The following is an 18,644-nucleotide window of genomic DNA, read 5'->3' as shown; positions in this document are numbered from 1 at the left end:
TATTGGGACGGAGGAAGTATATTCTTGTTACAAAATCTCATTTGTCTAACGTTCCCAACCACCGGTCCTGACTCCTGAAAGGGCAGGACTCGCCGCACTCTCCTCCTTGACTCAAAGTTCGTATTCGTTCATAGGTTGTCAGGTTTGCAACTTTCTTTTTTGATCTGTCATCCAATGGCTCACACAGATCCTTTTTCTTGTCGGATCAATGAACCGTAATGTTGAATCGCTGACAGAGCGATGCCCATGCGGAAGGGCTGCGGTTGCCCCGGCGCCATCGGTCGATCTCTCACTGTGCGTGGGCCATCCCTGACAGCACCCTCTGCCGGGTGGGAGGAGGATTAAGACCAGGGTCCCTGCAGGCCCCCGGATCACACCACCGCCCACACACCTGTCCTCCTCCATATATCCCTCTCGATCGTCGCCAAACCAAACGCGAAAGAGATATTAAATAATGATAAGCACGGGCAGCAGGCCGGTGGACGGATAAACGGCCAACAAAAATATCAAAAGAAGGAGCATTATCGAACAATGGAGAATGTGACATGAAGCGATCGTTTGCATTCCCTTTTCTGCGCAGGGTGACTGAAACTCATGTGGATTAGGCAGGGATATGCATGCATTCATTGGGCCTTTGCTGCTGTGTTATTTCTCCTGCCCGGCTAGCTTTGCTTTTCTCGTGCCCGGCTAGTGTCCAAATCACAGCTTCTTCTTTTTTTTTCCTTTTAGCGTCGCCTGCACTCTTATATTTAGGATTGGGACGGACCTGCAGTTGCATTGCATGCAGCCCTTCTTGGTCGACGGCACGTCCATCCGTGCGTGACTGAATGCTGGCCTGTTTTTATTTTCTTGCAGGATCAGCTCGTCCGCAGCAAATCAAACTACCACGCCATATAAATCACTGTTGAGCAATGTAGCACGGGCGAGGGCCAGCAAGCCTAGCAACCTCCCACAGCCTAGCCTCCTGGAAAGTGCACGCCGACCAGGCCAACCACCGCGAAACGGATGGTGGTGATCGATGAAGCACCCGAGCGGAATGTAGTTACCGCCGTACGATGCAAGGACGAGCACGCTATTTAACTTGTTTAGTATACCGGCACGTGGGCTGTGGACCCGGTGTCGTTGGAATCGACGGAGCTCCTTTGAATCGGAGAGCAGTGTCCATGTCAAGGGCTGCGGTTGCCGCGGCGCCATCGAACGCTCTCACCCTGCATGGACCATGCTCTGCGACTGCGATCACACCACCGCCCACACACCCCTGTCCTGCTCCTCCGTCTCCCGGTCTCTTCGCCATCAACGACCTGAAAACAATAATCCAAGCACATTAAAAAAGTCAGGCGTTAGAAAGATAATCCAAGCACGAAGAAAAACTAACTTCTCTATTAATTAATACAAGTTCGGCAATCTCTACCAGGATTTCAGTTTTAAAAAAAAGCACGGAGAGAAACATGGATGCAGAGGGGACACGTTAATTGGGAGAATGACCATGGACGGAATGGGCAGATGATAGGTTGACTGGGAGGATGGCAGGGACTGCACTCGTTTACAAGCAACACAGCACACATGAAGTTTGCCCTGTAATTTCCCTGTCTCACTCTCTCCCTTTCTGGGCTAGGTGATTAGGCAGGATCCCATCTCTCATTGTCATGGATTAGGCTTGATGAGTGGGTCTTATCTAATTACACATGATGTGTGTGAGGCAGTGCATGTGAGCTGGGATTCATGAGCCATACATACGCTTGGGCTTGGATGCTTTCCCCTCCTGTGGGATTCCGTTATACTCCTACGTGATTCCAAGGAAAGAAACACTATTCCCGCCGCACTGTGCTGCGCTTGTTCCTTTCTCCAATTCGTGAGCCCATCATTCCTGCGCGCTGGAATCAGGGTGGCATACCATGCCATGCGTGTAGGCTGGGGATACAGTGCCTCTTGTACGACTACGACCTAATTCCCAGGCATGTGCTTGGGGAAGCGACCATACCTTGCTTTCTGTCTGAAACAAGCCCGGCTAGTGTCCAAATCACAGCTTTTTTTCCCCTTCCTGCATTCGCCTGCCGTTGCTTCGTGTGGACTCCAGCTGCTGTTCAGGTCAGGTGCCTTTTGGATCTGGGATCCAACTCAAGCCTAATGGAACAGTACAGAGCTACAACTTGTGTGTTCCAGTTTTGATGCCAGATATCAAGTGTTGTAAGCTTCACAGTCATATACCATTCGCCTATATATATAAAAAAAGAAAAAAAAAACTAATCACGGTCAATGACAACGGATTAATATTGTAGCACATCTGAAAGGGCGACGTGTAGAGTTTTCAGGAGAAGATTCCTTTGTGCCCAAGCGTTTGAACGAGATGCTAATGCTACTGCCGATAACACGGGGGACGCCGGGCCGGATATCAGGAAAGGGAAAGAAAAGGGTACGTGCTCAGTTGTTGGGTGAAGTAGTACGCACTCCTGTTCATCCATATATGTATGCGTGTTTGGTCATAGCGTGAATGATGAGGCAACAAGGGGACCCGTCCTCACTACAGTTCCTCGCGTCGCTCTGCTCGGCTGGAACCCAACGGAATCGGCTCGCCGATGGTAGCCCCGGAGACCAGAAAGGGCATGATAACTCCACGTTGGAGGAACCGAAAGACGCAATAGCCCAATCAAAACCATCTGGGCATCTGGCCCTGATTCCATGAGAGTTGGCACGTTGCAGTTAGGGAGGGGCTCTACGGTTTTCGGGCACGGATTTGGGATTTGCAGTTGCATCCGGCTGGATCAATCGGTCCAGTCCAAGGACAGAATGAGCAATGGTTTTTGTGTTGCTGCGACTGAAAGGCAGGCCGCTCGATGGTGTCACGGGCAATGCATGCAATGCAAGGAACAATGAATGCGTCTGGAAGTCATGTGCGTGGAGGAGCCAGCCGGATTCGGTTACGTTTTGCCGTTGGCGGCGCCCGGTTCGGTCGACACCAGCTCGACGCGTGACTGCCCGAATGCCGGCCGGTTTCGTTCAGGAGCTCGCTCCTCCGCCGCAGGAGATCACTCGGAATACGTTACCGCCAGCGCATCACAAGGGGCACGCATTGCTTGCCCGCGCACACCACAAACTCCACGGGGCGCTCGGCCTCGGTCACGGAATACACGCCGCCAGGTCATCGGAAGCACATGTGCCTCTGGAATTGTTACCACGCTAATCACCGCTCTCGGATGCGACGATCTGTTCGTTGCAGCCTCGCTCGTAGGCCTACCTGCCTGTCAGCTCGGCACGCAAAAAAATCAACACGGTGTGCTGATGACACGAGCTGCTGCGGCTACTTGGCAGCGAAGAAGCTTCGGTGCGCACAGGCGCGTGAGTGACTAACCGGTGGACCTGACCAGCATTGTTTAGTAAGAGGAGGAGATTAAGAAAGCGATTACTGTAGCAGTGGCTCGCCTAATCATTCCCGATCGTACCGTACGCGGCCTTTCCTCCAGCCAAATCATCGTTTCGTGCAACTATTAGCAAGCACCCAACCCAAACCTCACCTGCTGTGTCCGTATATATACATACATCTCTTCAGAGCTCAGCTCAGAGACAGAGAAGAAAGCAGCGCAGAACAGCGAGAGGGAGAGAAATCGATCAGCCAAAAAGCCAAAAAGCCAACAGCAACGTCACCGAGCAGAGAGACGGAGAGCGCTTTGCCCTTTTGCCGTCTCGATTCGCATCCACCTCTGCGCCGGGCGGCAACGACGGCGAGGCGCCGCGATGAACGCCCACGTGAGGAGTTCTTCAGCTGCGGATGCCGCGGCGGCGGCGCCCAGCACCAGCGGTAGCGGCGGGACGGCGTCGTACCCCTACACCGCCGCCGGCGGCGGCGGCGGCGACGGGGACGACAATGCGGGCGCCGGCGGGGCCAAGGTCTGGGTTCTCGTGCTCCTCTTCGCGCTGCTCCTGCTGCCGTTCCTGCCCTCCGCGGTGCGGCGCGGCGGCCCGACGCCCTGGGCTGGAGGCGGCGGCGGAGGAGGAGGAGGAGGGGGAGGCGGGGGCCAAGGGTACCGCCGCGGCGGGATCAGCTTCAAGAGCGGCTGGGACGTCGTCAACCTCTGCCTCGTGCTCTTCGCCATCCTCTGCGGCCTCCTCGGCCGCGGCAGCGGCGGCGACGGGGAGTCCTCCTCCGGCGCGGCTTCGGCGTCGGCGGCGGCCAAGGGCGACCGGCAGGATGCGTCTCTCGCGCCGCCCGCGGGGGACGTCACGGCGGCGAGGACGGACTCGGGGGACTGGGGGGAGGGCTACGACTCCTTCTCCAGCGTCTACGCCAGCCTGCCCCGCATCAACAACCACGCGCACACGGCGGGGATCCGACGGATGAAGAGCAGCAGCTCCTACCCGGAGCTGCGCCTCGGCAGCGACGGCGTCTGGAGCCTCGCGTCGCCGGAGGCCGCCTGGCGGTCCTACGACGACGCCGACCTGTACCGGAACCGCCGCCCGGAGCGGCGGGAGCGGAGCTGGGACGTCGACCCACAGGGGAGGGCGCCGGAGGTGAAGACGATCCCCGTCGACACGTTCGTCGAGCGCGGCCGGAGGTCGCCGCCGCCTCGAGAGCCGCGGAGTCGGAGGAGGAGTGTCGAGAGGCTCCCCAAGATGCCCGAGGTGGTGGAGGAGGAGAGGCCGCAGCCAAGGGACGCGGTGGTCACGCCGGCGAGGAGCATGAGGTGGAGCGCGGAGGCGGAGGACGTCATACCGGAGCAGGAGGTGCGGGTGGCGCCACCGAGAATCAGGAGGTGGAACTCGGAGTCGTTGGATTCGTTTCTGGAACAGGAGGCGGCGGCGGCGGCGGCCCCGGCGAGGAGCAGCAGGTGGAGCGCGGAGCCGGTGGACGTGATACCGGAGCAGGAGGAGCGGGTAGCGCCGGCGAGTATCAGGAGGTGGAACTCGGAGTCGTTGGATGCGTTTCTAGAGAGGGAGGCAGCGGCGGCTCCGACGAGGAGCAGCAGGTGGAACGCGGAGGCGGTGGGCGTGATACCGGAGCAGGAGGAACGGGTGGCGCCGGCGAGGATCAGGAGGTGGAACTCCGAGTCGTTGGATGCGTTTCTAGAGAGGGAGGCGGTGGTGGCTGCGGCGAGGAGCAGCAGGTGGAGCGCGGAGGCGGTGGATGTGATACCGGAGCAGGAGGCGCCGGTGGCGCCGGCGAGGCTCAGGAGGTGGAACTCGGAGTCGCTGGACGCGATACTGGCGCAGGAGGCGGCGGCGGCTCCGGCGAGGAGCAGCAGATGGAGCTCGGAGGCGGTGGGCGTGATACCGGAACAGGAGGCTCCGGTGGCGATGGCCCCTGCTGCTCCACCACCTCCGCCACCGCCGCCGGCGCCTACCCGACGGCGACGGCGCAGCGTCGAGAAGCTGCCGAGGCCAGAGGAACTGGAGCAAGAGATAGCAGTGGAAGAGGTCAGGAACCCGATGCCGCCGCCAACGCCGGCCATGTTCCCGCCTGGAACGCCGCCCCCGCCGCCACCTCCACCGCTTCCGTCGACGGGGTCGCGCAGCAAGAAGAAGCGGGGCGGCAGTGTCGGCGGCGCCAAGGAGCTGGCGTCCGCCATTGCTCTGTTCTACCAGAAGAAGCGCAAGAGCATTACCATGAAGGCCAAGAGGCGGCCCCACCACCACCACCATTCCGACGACCACTACTCGCCGCCGTCGTCCGACGCGTCGGCGAGCCCCGACTCCAGTGTCCGCACCACCAATGCCGCGCCGCCGCCGCCGCCCCCGCCGCCTCCCCCGCCCCCGCCGTCCTCCATCTTCTCCAACCTCTTCAAGAACAAGAAGGGCGGCAGCAAGAGCCGCCGCATCCACTCCGTCGCGCCGCCGCAGCCGCCACCCCCGCCTCCACCCACTCGCCGATCCAAGAAGCCACCCCCGCCTCCGTCTCGCCCCGCTCCTCCAGCACCATCGCCGCCACCGGTCAGTGCGCGCCCGCCGCGCGCCCGCGTGCACGCGCACACGCACACGCACACGCACGCGCAGCAGCCGCCATTGTACCCCACCCCCAGGCGCGTCTACTACACCTACTACCCGCTCCCGCCGCCGTCGCCGCCGCTACCTCCACCTCCCCCGCCGCCACCACCGCTGGTATCCGAGGGCGATGGTGATACTCCTTCGGTGCCGGCCTCGCCGGCGCCATCGTACTGCGCGAGCCCCGACGTGAACACGAAGGCGGACAGGTTCATCGAGAGCTTCCGCGAGGGGCTGAAGCTGGAGAAGCTCAACTCGTACCGGGAGAAGTGGCAGAGGCACATCCAAGAGGACGCCACCGTCGAGATTGAAGAGGAGGGAGAGTTCATGGTGATCGGGTCGCTCTTCGGCAGCGACGATGAGGATGACGACGGCATCTCGTTGCCGGAGACGCCGGCGACCGCTGCTGTCGCCGTCGGCTTCTAACGACACTGACATTGAAGGGAAAATTTGAAAAGAAAAAAAAAAGGGAAATTGGTCCAGAAAATGGAGGGGGAAAAAAGGATGCCACAAAAGACCATTTCTTATGGCTGCTAATCCCGGTTTGCCTGCAGTACAGTATTCTTTGTGAATGATTTCCTTTTTCGCTAATATTCGGTAGTTAGCGGATTGACAGTGAGATTTGTGTGAGAGAGGGAGCCATTTTTGTGCTTATTTTAAAATGGCCAAAAAGCTCTCTTTGGGTGTTGCATTAGGTGAGCCGATGTGAATTTCATGTCGATTGCACTTTGGAAAGCTTTTGGAGTTTGTAAAATACATTATGAGAAAGTTACACATCTTTACCCTTTCCTTTCTACTTTTCGTTCCTGTATGCATTCATGTACGTGTACATGTACTCGTACGTACGGTCTGTGTGGATAACGTGCTGTGGTTGCTGTTGCTGATACCTGCTCTGATCCTAGTTCTTGCATTGCATTGCACGAGAGGATTGGGCAGTGGCAGCAAGCTGTCAAGCATGATGATTCCAGTGTGTGTTTGGTGCGGTATTGCATAGCTATATGGTTCCTTTGAATAATGAATGTGGTCGGTTGTATTGTAGGATTAGCTTGATGGATTGGGCCTCGTGTGGTTGGGCACCACCCATCACGACAACGAAATGCCACAATGCGCATCACCAACCTGACAACCAAAAACATCTCCTGCTACCTTTTTTTAGGAACATCTACTGCTGCTAGCAGTACGGCTGCTAATCGGAATTAACAAACAATAATGGTTATACTACTTGACAGGGAGTGTGCCTTTCAGAGTTTCAGTGAAGGGGGAAAAAAGAAGGAAAAACAAATGTGCAGTAGCTCTCAAATATCATGCGCATTAATCTAATCCCATTGCGCTGGTGGATGTGGTTTCATGGAGTTTATAGTATCATGGAAATCATGATACATTATACTAGTGCTAATGGGTTCCTAGATGAACCCCTCAATCCATCCACCTTTCAAGCATACTCTACGTGTGCATGGGGCCTCCCAAGCTCCATGATTGTGAGTGCAAGCAAGCCGCTTTCATGTCCTAATCTTGCTGTTGAGGCACTGCACTTGGACTATTCTTCTGCGTTTGAATTCCTGTTTTTTTCTATTCTAGTCCCTCAAACTTTTCCTCGAGGATCAAGTCATCCCTCAACTTTTAAAATGTCCAATCTAATCCTTCTACTTTTGTTTTTGTCAAACTCGTCCTTTGTGATGATGTAGCCTTGCGTATTGGTATTTCACAAATGTGAAAAGTGGTTTTAACCCTTGACTACTTCCCTCATTTCATGTGATCTTTTGTGCTGGACATAGCCTGCATGGGTCCGAATGAATTGGGTGTACGTCAATGCATGCTCCCAGTGCATGATGAACGAACTAATTTTTGTAGTCTTCGTTACCATCACTTGATGACAAATCAAACCATTTCGTGGTAATGAAACGGTGCACGTACACTTCTGCTTTAGAATTAGCCACGGATCAGGATTGGGAATTAATTTTTTTCCCAATTGTGGCATACAAGCTTAGCCCTAATTACTTTGCCCACACGCACATAAATCGCCACAATTATTATATAGCACATACATGGAGAATTACTCCGTCTACAGGCAAATCCCAAAACTGTTTGTGCAACGGTGCCAACATGGTTGCTTAAACTTCTTGATTAGAGCTACCATTTTATCAGTGGGGGAGTAGTATACATGAGGATGGGAAGGACCCAAGGATAAAAATGACTTTTTGCACTAGTCTTATGCTAGCATGGAGTACCATATTAGTATAAGGACGAGTTTGATCAAGAAACAGAAGTTGAGGGACTAAATTGGTCGATCCAAAAGTTGAGGGACAAATTTGACCCATGGGGTAAAGTTGAGGGACCAAATCGCCTATTTTGCCTTTTTCAAACATGAGGAAATACTTTAATTACTATGTGTCCATCAGACATAGATGTGTTTGTGATGTTTTTTTATGCATTGTGACAAGGGCTTGTCCATGAATTTGAGCCGAGGAATAGCTTAAGGATATTTGTTTACGGAGAAGCCATAGTGAGGTGTCAAGCTCCACCATATAACAACTTATTAGGTGGGTGCAACTTGTAAAATACTCAATCTAGTACAATAACTTATCATGTGTATGCAGATTAGTCCAACAACTTGTAAAATACTCAATTTAGTACAATAACTTGACAGTTGAGTGCAGATTGGTCAAAAACTTATAAAATGCTTAATTTCGTGCAATAACATGGCAAATTAGTGCACCTACAGTCCAAAAATTACAACAATAACGTAATAAGCAAAGTAGATGGGCATGTACGTGAATTTTCTTCCAATGAATAATTCTTATTTTTTGTCAATAAAATTCATTGATCGTGACATGTCTATTGCTTCTCAACTGTGTATATAACTTATTTGTTTTAAAAGTGAATAAAATTTTATAATTACGCTATTGGCATTAATGAAAGACTAAAGTCCACGAGAGAGATCCTGTGACCTGTGCTTCTGCTCATGTATTCAACAACCATAGAGAAGCATGTATATTTCTGCTATTTTAGCTCATTTTTACTTTCTAAACAAGTACATGTGACTTTAAAAAATATTTATGCCAAACTTCTAAAAGGTACCATTAGTATGCATTACTATATTGGTTTTTTAGCTGAACAAAAAATGCAACAGTGAGTTGAACTTATCAGTAGTGAATATGAAATTAAATATTCCTAATTTAAATTAAATTATTGTATAAAAATAATTAATATGAAGTTGTAACATTAATTTTATAGATATACGGAAAGGTTCTAGTCAATATGTTACCCTTTGACATGAGTATCAATGATCAAATAGTGCTCAATAACTTGTTCCCATGCGAACATAGGCTGGCCCAGCATTAGCAAATACGTTGCTTGCTACAATATTTGTACTACGAGTGCACCAATTTACCAATTTATTGCACTAATTTGAGCTTTTTACAAGTTTTCAACCAATCTGCACTAACATGTCAAGTTATTGTACTAGATCTGCATACACATGATAAGTTATTGTACTAGATTGAGCATTTTACACGTTGTTGGACCAATCTGCACCCACCTGACAAGTTGTTGCATGATGAGTGCAATTTACTCTTTTTTTTATAAATCCTTTTCGCGACAAGTTTCTGCGCAAATCTTTTCTCCACTTCTACATCACAATCTTATCTTCTTCGACTTTCAATATTTTCTTTTTCATTGGTGTAAGTTGTTCCAAGTACAAGTTCGATGCACATATACCAATAATATTCTCGAGTGCTCCATGTTTAGTTTGCATGTAATATTTCGTACCTAGAGGCCTGTGTGGAGTCTCGGACTCGAATCCAGATATGTCGCCCAAAAGTAATGCGTACATCCAATTCTGTTCTAAACTAGCTAGGGATGGTGGTACGTGCAAACAATTGCAACACTGTTTTATTCCATGCATTTTTTTTATATTTTTACAGCCGGAACGCTATTTGAGACAACGGTAGCTTAATCAGGAGCGCATTTGACTCCCGCAGGAACAAACTGGCTAATCCAACTGACTGGTCAATGCTGAAAACCACAGGCTTGCGAGTGAAGCAGCATTCCTGCGAACTCTAGCGTCATAGGCACATTCGTTGAACACATGAAAATTCGAAGCAAGGAGAGACATAGATATAGAACGAAAATGACCTATCACTGGTTTTGATCGGCCTGCCTACAAACTCTCTGATCCTACAATGATCGGCCTTGGACCTTACTATAAATCACAAACACGCAAAACATCGATCCAGCTGAAGAACAAGAAACAGTGCATGAACAAATATCCCCATGTCATACACAGACAAATTCACCACTTCAATCGACAAAATCAATCAAAGATGTGTCATCGTTTAAGCTGAACAGTTAGTAGCTAGGCCGCTGATCCACACTCCACAGCACAACAATTCTACACAAATCTACCTAGTTCTTCAGTGATTGCACACCGCTTCTTCCGGGTACTGTTGATGTTGATCTTCTCATGATGTCTTTCGTTTTCAGCAGAACTCATCATCTGGCCTTCTAAACTTGGCCCCAAACTGAATCCATCACACTGGCGTAGGAGATTATTGTGTGCAGATGCTCATTAGTTCATTGGTTCCAGTTGCAGGTGGTGGTGGGCAGCTGCTTGCCACGCCAATTGCATTCGCAGCTTTGGTGCCAAAGCATTGACTAGAAGTTCTAGCTCCACTGCCACGCCATACAGATGACAGATTTGCTTTCATTTTCCACCACAATTGGAGCACCACGCTTGACTACATATATTCTGATACTTTGCATTTGAATTCTTGGTTCGGTTGCCAGGAAATAGAGTTTAATAATATGTCATATGGGATTGAAAACGGCTTGTCCATGAATTTGAACCATGTATTAATTTATGGTTTAAAATGTGGAGTGATTGGTTAAAAGTGAAGCTTCATTGATTTGTCAAGCTCATGCTTATCATTGCGTGTTCTAAGTAAAACGAATTGCCCAGCCAAGTTTTCTCGTAAATCATTTCTCCACTACAACTTGGCAATCTTGTCTTGTTGGACCAATATTTCTATATTTAGTTGTGTAACTAAGAGTAGTACTAGTTCGTTAGTTCCTAACAAATCGTAGTAATAGTCATTTCGCATTGCTCTAGCAGATCCGCGAAAAATTTAGAGTTATAGGACAAAATATAAGTGGTTTAAACATGTATGCTTAATCTAAAGTAGCACTCCCTCCGTTCCAAATTGTACGTCGTTTTAGCTTTTCTAGGTGCATAGATATTATTATGCATCTGGTGTATGTCTAGATGCATAATAATATCTATGGAGCTAGAAAAGTTAAAACGACCTACAATTTGAAATGAATGGAGTAATAAAATTGCTCAACCAAATACGAAACCTATAGCTCCGGCTCCGGCTCCAATCATTTCTGGAGCTAGGGAACTCCAACAAGAAAAAGCCCATGGTTGAGATCTGCAAGGCAAAATTTAGACATGTGTCTGCAATGCTTGTGCATATGGGCGAAACAAACTACTTGCCAGTTCCAGCTATTAGTATCTAGCCAGCTTTCGGTTTATTTATTTTTTTCTTTTCTTTTCCTTTCTTTTTTCTCTTGCATTTACTTACGTTATTTATAATATATATAGTAATAACTAGTAGAGGCAAAGCTTCTATTGATAATATATATAGTAATAACTATAATATATATAGTAAAACAAGCTGACCAATTCAACTGGTTGGTCAATGCTGAAAGCCACAAAGGCTTGCAAGTGAAGAAGCTTTACCAGGAAGTACAAACTCCCGGGTCATGCGGTGATCGCAAAAACCTGATGAGACATAATGAAAATGACCCATCACTGGCTGCCCATGATTGAAACACAAAGCAAAACACTCTGATCCTACATGCACAAAGATAGATCACGTTCCATCTGAAGACGTGTGTCACAATTTAAGCTCAACAGTAATGGAAAAACAGTAAAACAAAGAGAGAGAAGAGAGTAGATTGTTTCCAGCAGGTTCACCGGCCTCTGATTCACACACTGTAATTTCTAAACTGCATCAAACTGACTTATGAGATCATCAGCAGATGTTCAGTTCAAGCGGATTGGTTTCAGTTGGTTGTTGTGGTGGGCAACTGTTTGCTAGCCAACCTCATGCGTTTGATGATGGAGGAATCCTTCTAGAACTACCACGAGGAAATGAACCGTTTCATGTAAAATTCATTCGAGGAGAGAAGACGGCAGCCAGAGTTTGAGGATCGTATCTCACCTGCTTTGCACACTTGCTGCATGACACATACATGGTCGGATCTCACACTGCTGTCTTACATGTGGCTATGATAGAGTGAAAGATGGTATCTTTGGTAGGGGCCTGCTGCAATTGCAAGGCAATCTGTGTAGGATTGCAATTTGCAACGACGCAACTGTACAAGGCAATTCCTTGTGTTGCAGATCAAGTGGTGTTAGTGTTAGATCAAAAGTAAATAAAAACCTCTTGTGCAAATAAACAGAATCAAATCGGTGCATCGCATGCTTTTTGTTATTCATTTTTGTGGAAGTCGCCTGAACAACGTGCTGCCAACATTGATAAGCAAAAGTTGTGCTATGGAGACACAGATGTTTTTGGTCTCTTGTCCTCTTTTTCTCAGACGACAGTGTTGCCGACAAAGATATGATTGAGCGGTCGTTGTTTTTAACCTGTATATTACACTGTTACGTCTTTGTCAGCAACCTTGTTCTAACCCTAAGAGGAGTGGCTATGGTTTAAACTCGTTGTCATGGCCACTTTCTTATCCATGAGCTGGCCATGGCCAGATCCAAATCACACAGCCAGGGGGGCAATCAGAGGCAATAAGGATAGACAACAAGTCACCAGTTCCAGTGACTGATGCTCACCAGTGTTTTTTGTTTTTATATTATTGAGAGAGAGTGACAGATGTTGTATGGTGATTCAAGTAGGCTCAGTAGGGGTGTGCTATTAGGACTTATAGTCTACTAGGACTTGAGTATTAAATCCTACTAGGTGTGGGACTCCTACTTGCATGTATGAGAGTCTTAGAGTGGACTATATAAAAAGGGGGTGGAGTCTCTAGGAATTAATCAAGCTAAAGGCAAACATCAAGGTCTCATCCAAGGCTTGTGAGAGGCAATTAGGAACGTTCAAGAGTGATAGGCTAGATAGTTCTATAGCACTGGATTCTTATACAGGGTAAGAATCAAAGGGTCTTAGAGGGTCAAGTATGGTTGTGAGGGAGCGACAATCACTTGTACTTTTTTGGAGTTGTGCTTAAAGAATTTGCGGTTGGCTTCGCCAAAATCCTATTCTCTTGTCATGGTTACCTCAACGCCGTCATCTACGGTTTTTTACGAGATTTATATACGTTGTTCTTGATACGGTGCAAACTCGTGTCGTACTCGCAATATCTTTTCAAGATCCGGGGGCTGCTGCGCACAACGAGGGGTAGATGCTCAGCAGTTGAATGGCGGTTAGGCCACAAGTCATCAACCCCAGTGACAGGTGTCCCAGCTAGAAAATGAGTAAGATTAAAGAAGTGTATACCAATTCAGCAGCCTAACACACATGGCAAAATACAGCAGGAAAGCTTCGCTTGCAAGCATCTATCACTCCTCTGAAAAATCAAGCACAAAGCCCTTCTTTGCTTCCATTGCTTACATTACATGCCAGCTCAGTTCTGTACAATCATGCACACGCAACCCAATCAGAAACTCACTCAGGGGGGAAGAGAAACGAAGACCAGTCGAAGAAGAAAAACCAAAACCGTATATGCAATCAGAACTCAAATCTCAAAACTGTGGTATGTCATATATCACACGCTATATACATCACCGCAACACGAAAAAAAGAAGAAGCGTATCACCGTTCAGCTCAGTGTCCCAATTTGGTGCCATTGTTCTCTTGAATTAGTGGCGGGAGGTCCATATCCGCTACATCCACGTGCACCATCAGCTTGGCAATGTCGTCAACAGAGAATGGTATGCTGCAATCAGAAATACAGTCTTGATGAGGATCAATGTATCATCAGGCAACTGAGATGGGGGGTCAAGATTCAAGAAGAGAGGAAACAATACCTAAAGTCATCATCTAACAAGAACGAGTTGATGTCGTCGTGAGCGGATGGACTGCTAGAGCCCTCGACCATCTTGGTCCGCATGCTCGAGATGACCTGAGGTTCAGAGAATTCAGTCCATGAAGTAAACAAGTGGAAGACTGGAAGTTCTTGACATGAATGTGCTGGAATTAACTCACTTCTGATGGAATGCCCAGGGTTCCATACTTGTCGTCGCAATACATCGTACTGATCCGGTACAGTTGCTGCATGCTCAGCGCCTGTCGGTACCATAGAACACTCCCAACTTTGTCACTAACTTGAGAATGGTGGTATCAAGAGCATGTAGTCGTTTGCAAGATTCAGAAACTTACTGGGCAAAAGTCGTCTGTGATCTCTGAGAGACTCCTGCTGTGCTTTTCTTCGAGTATCAAGAGTGTGACTGCTTGCCTAATATGCTTCAACTCATCCCAGGCAGAGCCTGCATACTGTTTAGATTTACAGGTGAAGAAGGTTAGCAAATGCTTTCTCAAAGGTTTTTTTTTAAGCTGTCTGAAGATGTCATCACCTCTTCAGTCAGCCAAAAGCACCAATGCTCTAGCTCATCCAGCCCAGCTTTGAGATACTCTCCGTTACTGAACGAACAGCATTCACGCCGTAGCAAAAGACTACAGTTGAAAAAATCTTGCATGAGTTCATGGAGCTAGGTTTGAAAGCTGAGTGAACAATAACTAAGTGCCTACCTGTTAAACAGTTGCACATTGATGAATGAGAAAACTTGAGTGAACAGCTTGCAGATCAGGAATGGAGGCACCTGCAGTGCAACTAGGCTTCAGTGATGCGTGTTTCAAAAGACAGCAGTAGCTAATACTGAATTTTTGGAACATACATAATTGGATTTCATAACATTGAGAGAATTCGTGAGGATTTTGATGATGCTCTGCCAATGTGCCATGGAAGCTTGCTGTGCCAAATCTGTTCCTTGAGAACATGATCCTCTGGGGCTGACAACAAATGTTCTTGGTGCCTACAGAAGATTTTATGTCGATGCTTTAATTTCAGCAAAAGATGGCTGAGAAATATAACATGCAGCAGAATACTACCTGAATACACAGGCTGAGAAGTGGGGACAGTTCCTTCTTCAGGTTGTGCCTGATTATTCCATAAACCTTCTCCAACAATGCTGTCAGCTGCTGCTTGAATGCAATAGCTGGATACTTGGCCTCAACTTGATAAACTTCAGCTAGCCCACCGATCAACCGTCCATCAGAAAGTGGACGGTCATGATGACTAGGATCTTCGTCTTCCTGCAGTGAGATGAGACTTTAGAATGTACAAGCGCAGTGGCAAAATCATTTGAAGCTACTGAGCAGACAGAGAAAGTTTCTGCACAATACCTGTGGTACCTTCAAGGGTGATGCTCTTCGCCTCTGACGAGCCAAAGCAGCTACCCCGTTGATTTTCAGTGTCCTTCGGAGAAGAACCAGCAGTGTGCATGAATTGGACAGCCAATACGCTAATGTGTCATTGTTGTCTCGACCCTAGCAGCGAAGAATATAAAAACTATGTTTCATTTCTTATTAACCAAAAAATTCATATAATCTGCAAGATACCTCAAGGGCAGTAGTAATCTTCTGAATAATCCGGTCAAAGACTGGGGTCCTCTCCTCTTCAAATAATCGCCAATGGACCATACATCGGTAGATGAGGTATGCTGCAATTGGCCTACCGATCGAGAAACCCAGATCTTCAGATAGACACTTGATCAGAAGCTCCTGAATGTTTTGAGATGCAACAAAAATACTCAGAACGCATCATGTCAATGGAAAACCAACAAAGCCGAGAAGTGCAGGCCAGTGTCATACTTGCTGTTGCTTCTCAGCTTCATTACCATTTGAGCTAGGTTGTTCAGCACTCTTCTCCTAGTTAGGAATCCATAATGCCAAGTCAGCAAAGTATACACAGCCAACAAAAATATTTATTGATCTAAGTGGCTGTAGGCTCATACATACATGGATATTACCCTCCCTATCCACTATGATGGGCTTCACTGCACCATTTGGTGTTTTCTCATTATCAGTAGTCTCCTGTAAACATAGATATGCACAACTATTATTAGCAGCTGCAGGCTCATACATACATGGTTTGGTGATCCTGATAGCAGGTACCTGAATATTAGGCGCTTCATGGTTTTCGGTCGATGGTGACTTGATAGTAGGAATTGACGCAACAGCCTGTCGAAGCATTTTGTTTTCTTCATCTAGATTGGAAGCCTTCTCCTCCATCCTATGCAACAACCGTGCAAAACACCAGAATTTGCATCATGAATTCACAGAAAATGCACAGTGCGCTACAAGGTGAGCATTATCTAATTCTGAACTTTCAATAAACCTTTTCAGCGAATCTTGCAACCGTTTGTTCTTAACCTCCTCGACTCCAAGCAACCTAGCCAGTTTCTCATTCCTCAATTCAGCTTCAGCAAGCACCTTCTTCGCGGCAAACGTTTCCTTCATTTCAGCTCCCAGCAAATCCTGCAAGCCACAAAGCGAAAACCGATTGATGTTGAATGTTCAGAGATCAGATTCCACTTGAAACCATTCCACATTGCACAATCTCTGAATCGAGCTGGCGTCAATGACAGACCTTCAGGCGGTCAACTTCGGCATTCAATGAGTTAACCTTCTCGGTGTCCTCAACCATAACCACGGTCTCCTTGATCAACGGGGCCGCCTCCAATTCGGCTATCGCCTTCCTCGCCGCCTCCCTCTCATTAACGGCCCTCGTCTCCGCGTCATTGACGGCCTGCTGGAGCACGTCCACCATCTCACGCAGCCTGCACATCTCAGCCAGCATCTCCCTCTCAAGATCTTCCTGCACATTGCCCAAATATCAAGCAGAGAACACAAGAAAACCATTCCACATTGCAGCATGTATAGAAGATGAGGGTCCGACCAGTCTGAGCTTCCTGAGCTCCCTGCTTGCCATGCTCTGTCTCCAAGAACGCTGGCAGATCAGGGCGGCTCTCCTCGTCATCAGATAGCTCCACACTGCCCTGTGCGCACGCCATTGCGCCTTTTTTTTTCCTCGAGATGACAAGGAATTAGAGTCCACTACAGGAGTGTGCAGCGACATACTGATGCTACAGTTGATCACGGGATGCTACCTGGATGCGCGTGGCTGCTCTGATCTGCTTCCGGAGCGAGAGCTCGCGGCGGGCCGCCATGGCCCTGACGGCCGCCTGCACGGTGACGGCGGCGGCCCGCAGCCGCAGCCGCGACGACTCCTTCCATGACAGGTACCGGCGGCGCAGGCTCCTCTGGAGCACGAACGCCGCGAGGACGACGAGCACGGGGCGCCCCGCGGCGTCCCAGCTCGCGAGCTTGCTGTACCTCTGAACGAACGCCCCTGCACAATTCCGAAGCGGCGGCGCCTTGGATCACGATCGACCTCGCCTGATCCTTCTAGGATGGATGGGAAGGACGAGAGGAACGGGGTTGGCACTCACGGAGGAGAAGCTGCAGCCAGGCGATCAGGCGCCGCGCCGGGCTGTCCTGCGCGCGCGCCGCCCGTGCGACGGTGACCACGGCGGCGGCGGCTGGCCTCCTCTGATCTCCATCCATAGGCGGCCTTGACCTTGACGGGGCTTCTGCTGCGCCCACTGCAGGCAAACGGATGTGAAATCTTGGGATCGGATTAGAGGAGAAACAAGTTAGGATTAGACAAGTGAAGCATGATCAAGCTAGTTACCAGTTTGCTCATGAGCGGAGATCACAGCATCTTGCGGTTGGCATCTCTGCTTCCTTGCTCCCTAGCTGGCTTGGTACTTTCCCCTCTCTCGCCCTGCCTTTTCCTTCTTCTCCCTTTGGATTTTTGGCCTAACAATGACATGTCACCCTCAAAATATTAGATGGGACAATGACACTAGAGAGAAAATAAATCATAAACTAAATATCCGATGGTCATTTCATCAACAAAAATTGGTTTAATTCAGTGTTACCGACAACCAAAGCCTCAGGTCAAGAAAGGCGGATTCTGTGCATTAGTTAAACAAAAATACACTGGGCAAATTAAAGCGCCGCACAATTTGGTAGCGAAGAGGAAAAATAATAGTAGGACGATTTGTTCCGGCTGGCCAATTCCTTCTGCGCATCAATGGAGGAAAAAAAATAATGCAATTTCGACATTTTAAACTGATGCAGCTGCAGTGGCCGGAGAGGTAGGCCTCACATCATCTGCAACAGCTGGAAGGCATCGGAATAAAATGATCTTCTTTCGTTTTACGGTTAACATGATTGTGTATCTGATGATTTGTTGCGAGATTAATTAGGAGAGAGAAGCAACGTGCAGCCTACTACGCGTACACTCTGTAAAGTGGGGCCCGGGGACCAGAGGTGGGGGTGGGGTCGGAGCCAGAGAAACAGGACACGGACAGCGCAGGTTAGGTGTAGGAGAACTGACTGATACGGGAGTGGACACTGTCCGCTGGGTCCGGGAAACGGGAAAGGCGGGAAGGTAACGGAAATAACTGGCGCCCGCGCAGTGTACGTTGGAAACGAAAATGGGCCGGGCCGAGAAGGACTGAAGGAGCCAACACTGTGCGCCTGCGTCAGGTCCACTCGTCCCACTGAGCTCCTGAGAGGCAGAGACCATCT

The 18,644-nt window shown here is 49.0% G+C and overlaps 2 protein-coding genes across 2 annotated transcripts; one reads left to right on the top strand and one right to left on the bottom strand.

The window, feature by feature from the left end:
* The first annotated feature begins 3,539 nt into the window (after positions 1-3,539).
* Positions 3,540-6,769, top strand: LOC101762470 (actin cytoskeleton-regulatory complex protein pan1). Its single transcript, XM_012845749.2, has one exon. It carries the CDS (start codon positions 3,733-3,735, stop codon positions 6,397-6,399), a length of 2,667 nt encoding a protein of 888 aa, XP_012701203.1. The 5' UTR covers positions 3,540-3,732; the 3' UTR covers positions 6,400-6,769.
* Positions 6,770-13,553: 6,784 nt separating this feature from the next.
* LOC101762052 (myosin-17) lies at positions 13,554-17,961 on the bottom strand. Its single transcript, XM_004969353.3, has 19 exons — positions 17,740-17,961; positions 17,498-17,650; positions 17,156-17,397; positions 16,945-17,064; positions 16,636-16,863; positions 16,384-16,523; positions 16,161-16,278; positions 16,005-16,079; positions 15,858-15,914; positions 15,606-15,767; positions 15,390-15,533; positions 15,096-15,299; positions 14,882-15,019; positions 14,736-14,806; positions 14,561-14,660; positions 14,367-14,480; positions 14,193-14,273; positions 14,015-14,109; positions 13,554-13,923 (listed from the first exon to the last, which is right to left on the bottom strand). Exons 2-19 carry the CDS (start codon positions 17,610-17,612, stop codon positions 13,812-13,814), a joined length of 2,316 nt encoding a protein of 771 aa, XP_004969410.1. The 5' UTR covers positions 17,613-17,650; positions 17,740-17,961; the 3' UTR covers positions 13,554-13,811.
* Positions 17,962-18,644: the final 683 nt, after the last annotated feature.

This window comes from Setaria italica, chromosome V (genome assembly GCF_000263155.2).
Source record: "Setaria italica strain Yugu1 chromosome V, Setaria_italica_v2.0, whole genome shotgun sequence".
Lineage (NCBI taxonomy): Eukaryota > Viridiplantae > Streptophyta > Magnoliopsida > Poales > Poaceae > Setaria > Setaria italica.
Note: the sequence above shows the minus strand (reverse complement) of the source record. Positions and strands in the feature narration are given on the sequence as shown.

Coding starts and splice junctions, on each gene's coding strand:
- LOC101762052 (XM_004969353.3), bottom strand. CDS start 17,612: ATGGATGGAGATCAGAGGAGGCCAGCCGCCGCCGCCGTGGTCACCGTC. Junction 15,915..16,004: donor ATAGGGAGGGTAATATCCAT/GTATGTATGAGC, acceptor ATTCCTAACTAG/GAGAAGAGTGCTGAACAACC. Junction 15,300..15,389: donor CACCCTTGAAGGTACCACAG/GTATTGTGCAGA, acceptor ATCTCACTGCAG/GAAGACGAAGATCCTAGTCA.
- LOC101762470 (XM_012845749.2), top strand. CDS start 3,733: ATGAACGCCCACGTGAGGAGTTCTTCAGCTGCGGATGCCGCGGCGGCG.